This window comes from Lepidothrix coronata, unplaced genomic scaffold (genome assembly GCF_001604755.1).
Source record: "Lepidothrix coronata isolate B3197 unplaced genomic scaffold, Lepidothrix_coronata-1.0 Scaffold72, whole genome shotgun sequence".
Lineage (NCBI taxonomy): Eukaryota > Metazoa > Chordata > Aves > Passeriformes > Pipridae > Lepidothrix > Lepidothrix coronata.
Window position 1 is genome coordinate 1,354,543 of NW_016690252.1, and position 12,272 is coordinate 1,366,814.

The following is a 12,272-nucleotide window of genomic DNA, read 5'->3' on the forward strand; positions in this document are numbered from 1 at the left end:
GACAGGAAAGACACAGAAGACATTAACCTTGACCACAGGAAGACTATGTCATTGTCTCCCTTGATATCCTGCTCCTAAAGTGAAGCAACAGATCTATATAATGTGGGCAGAAATTGGTGAGACCCAGTCAATAGCTGTACCCAGAGCAGTCAGCACTGAGTTGTGCGCAACTCCCACAGCTCCACGGTCTGGAGGGGATCTGGACAGATTTACTATTAGTACTTGGACATTGGGACAGACGGGAAGGCTGCAGGTGTCCCGGAAGGCAGGACTGGAATTGGAAATTACTTTGTTGGACCAGAGATGTGACCTGGAAAACCAGTATGTGATTTAACAAGGACAAATGCAAGATATTGCAAGTGAGCAGGGACAATTCCATGCAAAAATACAGGGAGGGAGTGTTCTGCCATCAGGGTTAGAGGCATAATCACCTGGATGGGACCTGGCACTCCCATGGAGCTGTGAAACAGTGAGCTCTGCCACTGCAGAGGAACAGGAGCATCATGGCCGGTCATGTGAAAGGATCCCTTTGTGCTGGGGAGGGCAGTAGGAGAGCTGCACCCACAGGACATGGTGCAGCAAGGACACAACTCACAGGATGTAGTCTGGGGGATAATGAGAAGGAGATTTCAGCCCAACAGGTGGGAGATGGGAAACACAGCAATTTCCAGGCAGAACAGGTCTCTGCACTGACCAGGACCCCATGAGGGGTGAGCAGCTCAGACACACCCCAGACTGAGAGCAGTGGGATCATAGGCAGCTTCCTGGTGAGATATGGGAGCACAAAAGATCAGGGGATGTTTGCTCTAAGGCGGCTTCACACAGTTGGTGTCTGGCATCCCATCTCACAGAATCAGTCAGTGAATTGGAGCATAACAGTTTTCCTCCCGGAGAACCTTGGAGCTGCTTTGATTGCAGCCGTCACTGCATCTCCCACAGCCAGCGGGAGGTAAGGCAGCCCCTCTTCTCCTCTGCTTCACAGGGCTCTTCCTTTTCTCCACGGGATAAAAATAATCCTCTTGCGTCAGTTCCATCACCGTAAGCAGCAAGACGTTTTATTCATGGGCGATTCCTTCTCTTCTCTCATTTAAACAATTCTCCATCGAGCCCATCAAATTAATTTGGGCAAGGGACATTTGTTTGGCCTGCCTTCAGGCACAGGTGTCTCCCCTTCTTTTCTTTTGGAGGAGGTTGGATAGGTGGCATGAGTCGGGGAGAGGCTTGGGAAGGGCTGGGAGCAGTGCGATGGTTTTGATCAGGACAGGCAGGGGCAGGGAGGTCTGCAGATAAATGCACCCAGTGTCAGAAAACACACAAGTGAAGTCTGAAAGTGAAGGGCTTTTTAGAGCAATGCATTTGGGATGTGTTTTACAGTGACACAGACACAATCAGGGAGCTGCCCTCTGTGTCTCCCCAGGCAGCCTCAGCCCTTTCCAGCTCAGGCCAGCTGCCTGGGGAAGGCTGTGTCAGGCTCTGGCAGTGGCTCAGGAGCAGTTACAGGGATATGCCAGATATCAAGCTGTTCCTCTGGCCCTTGTAGCTGCATTTCTTCCTATTCCATGCCATGACAAATTTCCTGCCTTTGTTAGTGCAGCAAATACCACCAGGTTTTGCAACGAGGGACACTGTCCAACAGCGCTCAGTCGATTCCCAGAGACAAGGTATGTAAAATTACAAGTAAGGAAAATTTGAAGAGCTCAAAGAAGAGTAAAAGCCCACCTTCTTCAAGCTCTGGAGCATTGCTTGGTTCAGTGAGGCAAGGCAAAAACATGACTGGGATGGGTCTTACTCATGAAGACCACTGTCCTGTTCTCCATCCCCGCTGAGTGAGTCCTCAGGTGCTCAGGACAGTGCAGAGCCATGACCTGGGAAGAATTAGTTCCATTTTTCCACCTTAATTGCATGATCAGTCCAAATGGAGGCCAAACCAACCCCTGTGAAGGTGCAGAGCCAACAGGGAGCTGCTTATTCGTGTTCTAGGCATTTTTGCACTTTTCTGGCCAGGACACCCATGGGATGTGTGCTCTTCCCTGCCATGATCCAGCTTCTCACCCATTCTCTCATACAACTGCCACATCTTCCATCTGCTTCACACCTGGACCTGCACTCTTATCTTCCCCTACTCACTCCTCTGTCTGCCAGGATGGACAGCACAGGGCCAAGATGGAATTACTGGGCAGGAGTGGTAACAGTGTGCACATCATTGCCGTGTCTGCTAGTTGTGGGTGAGCATCTTTTGGTGCCCTGCTCCACTTCCTAATTTTCATGAGTTCTCCAGCGACCTGGCTGGCCCAGCTTGAAATCTTGGCCTTGATAGTCTGTGACATCCAAATGTCAGGGAGGAGGCAGGAGAGCCTGCCAGGAGCTGGGCCCCAGTGGGACAGAGTTGTCCATCAGTGCACCCCAACTGCAGCTCCTCCCCTGAGGTGTGACGGTATTGGATGTGTCCTAAAAGCACTCAGCAGGAGAGAAACACAGAGAACAGGCTGTAAATCCATGGAGTCTCTCAGGCCCCAGCCACTGCTCTGCACTTTGTCCCCATGATGAGCTCTTGCCTTGTCCTAACACACCCCATGGCTCAGGCACAGAGCTAACAAGCTTTCCTCCTTCACACCCCTGTGCAGAGCCAGGGCACAGGAATAGCTGCACTCCTGAGAGCTGCTTGGGGCTCTCTGGCAAAAAAATAGCTCACCCTCAGATGACCTGGAGGATAAGCAACCACATTACCTCCTTCATCAGGCCACTTTAATCAGTTCTGGCAGGGGACTGAGCATCCAATTGTCACTTCAGGGCAGGTTGCAGGCTGGAGACCTGCACCCTCACCCAGCCATTGCTGGGGAATGAGAGTCTCCCAAAAAAGCCTCCATCTCTGGCTCTGCCAAAAGCCTGCTTTGAAAATAGTTTATCCCCCTGGGGGTCTCTCTGCCTTTGTACTGGGGCTGTCATTCAGGCAAAGAACTGGTGATTTCTCGGGATCCCCCAGTTTTCTGGAGGGGACTTAAGTCATCTGCATGGAAACAAATGCACAGAGGACAGATTAAAGCAAGAAAGGGAGGACAGGTGAGCTAAGCATCCCATAAGGTTGGTCAGTGCCTCTCTTGCCACAGCACTGTGCTGTGTCCCCTCCTCTGCTGTCATGGCTTTCTGCCAAGGCACTGGAGAAAGCTGAGGCTCTGGCTCAAAGAGGAGCTGTGCAAGCTGAACTGGCATATTCAGGCAATCACACATCTAACCAAAATGCAAGTCCTTTGAAATGTAAGGCAAAGCTCCCTCTCATGCATTAGGCATTTCCCAGGACAGGCAGTGACGGGCTCTTCGGGCTGCAGAGGAACAAAGTCCACACTGCTGGGGCTTGGGGAGCTCTAGGATGGCAGACACCAAAGTACAGACACAATCTGTGCACAAAAAAGAGGATGAAAAGTCTGCAGACAAAACAGTACTTGTAGCAACATAACAGCACCAGCAGGGAGAAATACAAGGGAAGGTGTAAATAAGCCACCACTAGAAACCATTTTTGCTTGTCCAAATTCAGGTTTCAGTTACTGAGGACAGCAAATCCAACGGACACAAACCAGATTTATATCTAGAATGTCTTGACTACTATTGATCCCAAAACCAAATCCCCATAGCACTTCTGTCCAAACTGCTAGTATTGCAAAATGGAGCAGTCTTGCATCACTTTCAAACATAGGCACACCTTTTTATTACACAGATCCTCAAAGATGAAACTAGAAAGTCAAAGACAGTCCTCTTGACTTTGTCAGTATCCCCCTGACAGCACACAGCACCTCACAGGATGAGATTTGCACTTTAGAAATTATTCATAAGTACTATGGAATTTTTGTAAAATGGGACCTTTTCTTGCTTCAGTTGCCAGTGTTTCCATTTAAGATACTAAACACACATCACCCTGACCACTGGGAATTGACTTCAGCTTAAAATAACTTGTAAATATGCTGATGTTGTCTCTCCAACAACTGCCAAACATAGCAGCCACAGAGAGTGACATTACAAAACAAAAACAAGGTTGAAGACATGTGGCCAGGAACAGTAAAAAGAAGAAAAACTCCTGCTCTTCACCTTGGGGTTCAGCATTGCTTCTGTTGCACAGAACTCTCTTCTCCCCTTACTTAGTTTGATGCAACTTAAAAATTAGATTTAATATAGAGAAGATTCAAGTCCTTTAGATCCACTGCTGGTTTGTTTGGGTTAGCTATCCAAACAATGTGAGTATTTAAGGTTGCCACATCTCTGTCCAGGATCCAGAACTCCCTGTAACTGTAGTGTGACACTCTTAGACATCTGGATTTGTGCCTTAGAGCCACTCTCCTGTGAACAGTGACTATGTCCAGGGTGTCTAGGTAAATTTCCAAAGGCTTCAGTTTTGCCCAAGAAGGACTATAGCCTGCTGGCACATGCACCACCTCACTTCCCAAGTAACAGCTTTCCAGGATTAAACAGTCCCTTCATTTTATCTCAGGCTATGCGAGATTGCAAGGAACCTGATGTGGGACAGTGGAGGGCGAAGGTATCCTTGAGGGCTGTGAGGGTCTTCCTGCTCATGGGTTTCCTAGCACAATGGCAGGGCAGGAAAGTGTGGTGGGGAAGGAGAAGGTGGAAGGGGCACAGGAGCCTGCTTTTGTCAGTATTCCCTTTGGTAGCTGCTGATTTACAATCATGAGTCACAGATCTGCATAGCAAAACAGCCGCAGGCCAGAAGCAGTGCTGCTCACACCCTGGCAAGCTGCACAACAGTGGTGTGGCCTCTTGCTGGGACCAGCACATGCCAGCAGCAGAGACTGTCAGAGCAACCACCTCCAGCCCTTCCTGCTCCAAGGCTGGCTCAGAGCCACCTGTTCATACACATGTGTCTCCAACCCACCCGTCTTGCAGGCCTCCAGCTCTGGGTTTCCTTCCCGTACCAAAATGACACAGAAGGCTGTGAATGATCAGGAACAGGGTTTCACAAGTCTCTGGATGCACCCATGCTCCTCAGCTCTTCCCCTAGCAGTAGAGAGAGCAGCTATTTGCAACTAGACTAAATAACAGGGGAGGGACTGAAAGGAAATAAAAAAGCATTTGCAAGCCTCAGAGGAAGCTATCAAGCTGCAGGTCAGTTTTTATGAGTCCCAAGCTCAGTTGTGTCTCCTTAGCCAGAGGCCAAGCTGCCTCTGGAGGAGGCAGTCCTGATGAAGGCAGGGCACAGCAGCTCTTGATGCCAAATTCCTCCAACACTGCTTGTGCTCTATGCTTCTGGGTCACTGAGCAATTACCCAGTTCTGAAGAGAGGAGAGGAAATCCACCACTGATTGAGCAGCACAGAAGCACTGAGGGAATCTCAACGAGAGAGGAACATTTGCATGAAAACAGAAGGACTAGGAATTACACCACTAAAAGAACAAAACTTGAGCCGTTTGGAGAGGCGACAAGTGCTGTTCTCTCAGACAGAATGAGAGCTGTTGAAATGTAAAGTTAAGGGACCAAATACACTTTCCTCAGTGATAAACTACTCACCAGTCCAGAACTGACCTTGGAGAACGTATCTAATCAATAGCTTCCTTCCTGAAATACAGTCATGTGTACTGTACCTCATGGGACAGAAGGAGGGAGTTTATGTTCATCTTTTTGTGCTGGTTGGTTCATCCCTCACACCTCCCACAGCTACAGGAAAACACTAAGAACAGAAACAATCTCCTGATCCTTACCTCCTTCAAGTTTCTCCCTGTCACCCTAGGTGATGGCAACACAAGGCTACAAAGCAGTGAGGTTCAGGACCAAGAATCCCACTCTCTGTTTACACTGTCCTTGCCTAGTACCTGCTCTGGATCTGAGCTGCATCCCACTGAGACTGGGTATAGGGATGAAAGTCGCCTCCTTTACTGAGACAGCACTGTGTGCAGTGGGTGCTGCTGGGGAGTATGAGGAGGAAGCAACTCAAGTCCCAAGAGGTTGTGAAGGAGACAATGCTGGGGAGGTGGATAGGTTGAAGAAGAGATTTCTCCTATTGCCATTCTCCTATTGCCTCCCTTAAACTTTGCACACTTCCACCAATCTTCCCCAAATGCCCTTCCCTCTTTTATCTCCTTAAAACCCCAACATACTCGCACTGTCCATCCCAGTCCCCTTACCCTAACTGATCCCTCCTAGACTGTGCCAACAGTTATGGTCAAAGAGCCACAGTGCTTCATGAAGCAAAATTCGATGCCCCTCCCTTGGCTGAGCAGTCTTGGGCTGGATTTGGCCAAGGGCAAAATCACCAGTGCTGCAAAGATGCAGCGGGGCACAGGGAGCCCAGAGGTGACACTAGAAGGTATGATAAGGCATGGGGAGAGCAGAGCAGCTGCCCAGCATGTGCACATGGACAGGAAGGCTGTGCACAGATCTGGAATGCATGAGCAGCCGTGTTCCCCTTCACACTCCACTCGTGCCTGGCTAGACCCTGTCCATCAGGATTTACTGCATGGGAAGAAACACAACTGTCCCCGACAGACAAAGAAAGAAGTGTCTTGCATGTGAAGAAATCAGTAGCAGGAACAGAGACTGAGATAATCATCCTAAATAATCCAAGAAAAATATCCAAGACAAGCATCAGGCCAAGAAGCTGTCTGCCTTCTGGCCATCAGCCTGGGTACTGGCCAAGAAATTTGCCTTAGTCTCAGCAAATCTGTATTGTAAGCTTTCTTTTCTACTCCTACTCTGCTGTGGTCTCCCAACATTTCTAAAAAACACTGCACACTTTTTTTTACTATCCTCTCCTTACTTTTAGCATTGACAGGGGTTGCGCCAGGCTATTTTAGCAGTTTATAGAAAACCAAAGCCCATGAGCAGCTACATTCTTCTGACTGTGATGACAAAATGCTTTAATTTCTTCCAACCCTCGAGTGAAACCCGGAAGGCTCACTAATTAAACAGCTCTGCCCAAAACTGATTCTTCTTACAGTAATGCTTCCCTCGGGTGAACTCAACCACCTAAGGTCATTAAAAATTAGAAATGATACTTTATAAGTTGAACAGCTCCTGCCTGACATCCACTGCAACATTTAAGGAGTGCTTGGAGTCCAAAAGTGGCTTGGACAACAGCAGAGAGCCACTTGTTCCTACTGCTGCATCTTAAAATACTGCAAGCATTTCTGTCTCCCAATTCTGAGCCCTGAGTAGAAGGACCCAATGAAGTTTCACTGGCCTGCTTGCACAGGACAATACTTGTTGCCATGAGCTTTCTGCCCAAACAGGGCTGGGTGCTCAAGAAGATGTTGTTCAGCATGGCCAGTGCAGGACCATGCTGGTTGTAGTTTGATTGCAAACACACCTTCAGCAAGCTCTGCTCTCTGCCCCGTGGTTGCTCTTCCCACATGGTTTGGGTTCAGCTGTCTTTGCCCCCCTAAGCTCCCAGGCTCTTGGAGCTGATGCTTAGCAGTTGGGTAGTGTGTTCCTAGAGGACTCCCAGGAGTTCACACAATCCTCCCAGAGTGTTCACACAATCTAGAGACAACAGCAATAGGCAGAGGAAAACCTCTACCAGGATCACACATCATGGAAACAAATACAGCTCACTGCTTTGGGGCAAGACAATGTCTTTGTCCTGTCCCAGAGACTTCATCTGTGGCACTAGGGAGAGCTCCAGGACCTGAATGACCAGGGCACAGACACAAGGACACCTACTGGGCTTGATATCCCTTGTACACAGGACCACTGTGCCCTCTGTGTGTCCTTGACACAAGTGCCTGACATGTGGCAGAGTCCCTGTCTCCAGCTTCCTCTCAACAACAAATGCACCTTTTTCCACGTGCCACTAAATGATTTAGGATGCCAAAACTCGCAGGGGGTTTTAGGCATTTTTGAAGATTTTACTGTATGTCTTGTGGAAAGTCACTTCTGAAAAAAAACACCTGACTGCTTTTGAGAAGTTTCCCTTTTGGCATATTTGTTCTGCCAAGTGTTCATAAATGAGGCTGTGCTAACATCGCTGACAGCAAAACTCAGAGTATTAAATAACGCTTCTTAAAGATCCCCAAGTGTTTTACAAATATGAATTAATTAAGCTGTGGGTCAACCCAGTGAATTATTTAAAGAGCTCTTGAACCTTCCCTCCTAGCTCAAGGACATGAAGACAGGAAGGGACCAAAGTCTTATCCTTATCCTCCCTATTTCCACTTATCTACCACAACACCTTTACCTAACAGGCAAAACAGAATAAATTCAGCATGCCTGAAATCCCAAGCTCAGTCTCTCTTTGTAAGCCCTATTTTGTAAGCCCAGCGATAGTTAAGGAATCTGCAGAACACGGAGCAAACTGCACTGTGTCTGGTTTTAGGGGAAGAAGGGGTTTGAAATGACATGTGGCTATTAAGAGTTCTCTCAAAAAAGGTTGATTAGTCTGCTCTTCATACATGTCAAAAGCAGTTGTCCCAGCTGTGTGGGAAGGCAAACCCCTGTGACATCAGTGTGAAACAGACAGGCAGTGGGACCTGTCTGTGCCCCTTTGGAAGCCTAGATTCTGCCAGACCTCAGCAAAAGGCACCTTTCCATCTCCAAAGGAGCTGACAGAAGCAAGACCAGGCAGCTGAGCTCACAGATGCTGGGGTTGATGTGAAGCACTGGCTGTGGCTTGTTGGGTGTGGGGCAGGTGTCCCCACTGGGTTCTATGGGGATCCATGGTGAAGAGAACAGCCTGAGGTACCCAGGTGCTGAGCCAGGCACAGACAGGTTTATCTGAAAGGAGACAGCTGGGATGCCAGGACTCCCCCCCACAGTTTTGAATCCTCTTCACTTACAAAAATCTCTGAAGTTCCATTACTGTTAACTCCACCATAGGGACTCCCAGAAAAGAGGGAGAAGTTTAGCCATTTTAAAGAGGAAGGCTGCTTGGACAGGGTAAGGGTTTAAAGAGCACATTGACTTGATCTTTAGAGGAGCCAGGATCAATACTTTAGAAGTACATCTGACTTCCCACAGTGAGATGATACTCTTGCAAACATGGCTGGAGGCTTGGTGCCAAGGACACGAAGAGTTGTGCAGGCACAGGAAGGAGATAGACAGGACGACAGAGTGGATGGCACCTCCTGTTCTGCCAGGGCTTGACTTCCCCCTGTTAAAGCACCCTCATCCATCGCCTAAACCACTGCTTCTTCACTTGCGGCACAGAAAGGAGACTAAGTAGTCTGGGCCAGATCCACCACTTTGCCACCACGCTTCACGTCATCTGTTTTAAATTCTCCTGTGTTTCAGAGACAAGCTGGCTGCAGCCAAGGAACCTGTACACATAACCACCCATGCCTGAACATCCCTCCTTCCTCTCCCCATGTAAAGGAAACATTTAGTTCACCATTTAGTGTCCCTTCAAACTTAACCAGGCCAGCGGAAGACAGATAGTTTAATAATATCAGAGCAGCAGAGTCCATTTCCATCCCATTTATATGTTGCCTGGGATATAGTACCTATTCGTTTAAGGTCAGCAGAAGGTGATTGAGTCACTCATGAACTAGCAGTTTAAATTGTTTTGTCAACAACGTGCAATTTTGCTTCTAAAGAAGGTCAGCAAATGAGAGGACAACATTCACCCCTGCACAGAGGGCTGCAGCTGGCCACCAGGAATGGAAGGAGACATTCAAATCCATACCTGAAGGATGGTATGCCATCCAGAGGGACCTGGACAAGCTTAGGAAGTAGGCCCATGGGAATCTCAGGAGGTTTAATAAAACCAAGTGGAAGGTCCTGCACCTGGGTCAGGGCAACCCTCAGTAACAATCCAGGCATGAACAGATCGAGAGCAGCCCTGCTGAGAAGGACTTGTGGGTGCTGGTGGGTGAGAGGTTGGACATGACCCAGCCATGTGCACTCACAGCCCAGAAACCAATCCTGTCCTGGGCTGCATCCAAAGCAGTGTGGGCAGCAGGTGAGGGAGGGGATTCTGCCCCTCAGCTCTGGTGAGATCCCACCTGCAGTGCTGCATCCAGCTCTGGGGTCCTCAGCACAGGAAGGACATGGACCTGTTGGAGTGAGTCCAGAGGAGGCCACCAGGATGATTAGAGGGCTGGAATACCTCTCCCAGGAGGAAAGGCTGGGAGAATTGGGATTATTCAGCCTGGAAAGCAGAAGGCTCTGAGATGACCTAATTGTGGCCTCCAGTACCTTAAGGGAGCCTACAAGGAAGATGGAGAGGGACTTTTTACAAGTCCATGTACTGACAGGACAAGGGGGAATGGCTTCAAACTGAAAGAGAGCAAGTTTAGATTGGATATTAGGAAGAAATTCTTTACTGTGAGGGTCGTGAGGCACTGGCACAGGTTGCCCCAAGAAGCTGTGGATGCCCCATCCCTGGAACTGTTCAAGGCCAGGTTGGATGGGACTTTGAGCAACCTGGTCTAGTGGAAAGTGTCCCTGACCATGGGATGATGACTTTAAAGATGATCTTTAAGGTCCCTTCCAACCCAAACCACTCCATGATTCTGATCCACAGCACAGTAACGGGTGCTGCTCAGCCCACAGCTCGGGAGCGGAGTGGAGGAGAGCAGCCACATTTATGTGTGTGTGACCCACCTCCACTGCTTAAGGCCTTGTGGAACAAGGGTCCATGGCAGACACTGTGCTCAACCACACCCAGAAAGGACTCATTCTCCTCCACAGCCCCCCACAGCTCAGCTCCAGACAAACTGCCATGCTAATGTTTTCTGTGCCCTCTAAGCACAGGGAAAGATTCACATTTCCAGTGGCATCCAGCTGAAGGAACTTTTTTAACATCACTCTGAAGACTGTGGTGTGACACCAGTGGGATTAGTTCCTGGCCAAAGACCCTGCCTAATACAGCAGATTAGTAGAGTATATAAAACATTTGGGAGTACATAAATAAAAGATGATCATCTTGAGAGATTGCTTTCTTGGATTGGTTCTAAAAAGCCTGAAACTGAAAGACTCCACTTAACACAAGACAACTGGATATGAGAATTACAAGGGCTCAGAAAGGACACTGCATTTACAGCAATTCAACTTATAGCTGGATGAAGACCAGAAAAAAAGTCCAGTAATGGATCTCTGTGAGAGAGATCATCATCCTTCACAACTGGCCCTCACAGCTGGATAGGAAAAATACTTCACCAACTCACAGAGGCACATGTATCTCTTTGCTGTCACTTGAGATAAGGATCCCAAGTCTCCTCACACATTAAAGAACACTACTTGCTCATTTACAGAACAGTTGACATGGTGGTCAGGGGACAGGCTCTGATGCAGGAGCACAAGAAGACAGGCAGCACGGGTTTTGTGGGAGGACTTGGGAAAGTGTTGGGTTCTCCTTTACTTTTTACAAAGAGTTCTGCAAGTAAAACCCAAAGCTCAGAAAATATGTGAGCTTTGGGAAACAAATGAACCTCTGCAGAGCTTCTGGACCAGAGCTTGTCTGAATCATGGTGAAAAAGTTTGCCCATGGACAGCAAATCCTTTTCCCACCAGTCCCCACTCCTGCTCAGGAGCAAACTGAGCCTTCCTACTCACAGTGGAACAGAGGCATGGATTTAACATTCTACCCAAGAGGTTTGAGGTAATTGGAAGCACCTCTCTAGAGAGAGCAGCTTTGCCAACACTATTGCATGGAAGGAGAGGGGACAGTGATAAGGCATGAAGAAGAGACCTGTTTGGTACACCCATGAGGGGAATGCAGTTTATCCTTACCTTGGGCATCTTGCGCAGGTTGGGAGAGAGCTTCAAGGATGTGATAAGGCCTCGTTCATCTCCAACAGTGATAATAGGGAAGACAGGATTAAATTGGATGTGGGTTGTTTTATTTTTCTTCCTGGTCACCACTAGCTGGGTGCAGAGAGCTTCATGCTTATTAATGTTCAGATCAAACACATGGGCCTGGGGAAAAAAAAAGGGCAAAGAACACAAACAGGAATAATTAGGCAAGAACATCCCTCAGCGACAGAGTGCTGGCTGGAGAAATCAGAGAGAAAAGGTCCCATGGAAGAAAAATCCCAGCCTCAGCACACAATTGCCATCTGTGGTCAGGGCCATGGTTCTCTTTTAAGTAATCAGTGTGCAGAAGTCACTTGTGCAGCTTGTGAGGGACTGTCCTTCTCCTGCAGGGTGTCAAGGAGCAAGGACCACTTCTCTGCTGTGGGTGCAAGCCTTGGCAAGGCTCCAGCTGATCCAGGCTGGAGAAGGCTCAGAGCCAGCATTGTAACTCCACAGGTCTTAATCTCCCTTCTCAGTGGAAGTAATGAGACAAACAGGTGTTAAATCAGAGTCTAACACAGACTGATGCCCAAAACAGGGAA

General features: G+C 48.5%; 1 protein-coding gene across 2 annotated transcripts in view; it reads right to left on the minus strand.

The window, feature by feature from the left end:
* The window catches only part of DNAI1 (dynein axonemal intermediate chain 1), a 140,499-nt gene that overhangs the window by 16,125 nt on the left and 112,102 nt on the right, over positions 1 to 12,272 (minus strand). For both annotated transcript variants that reach the window (XM_017819004.1, XM_017819003.1), the window contains one exon: positions 11,668 to 11,853. In XM_017819004.1, the coding sequence (XP_017674493.1) occupies positions 11,668 to 11,853 (186 nt within the window). The remainder of the gene's footprint in view (positions 1 to 11,667; positions 11,854 to 12,272) is intronic.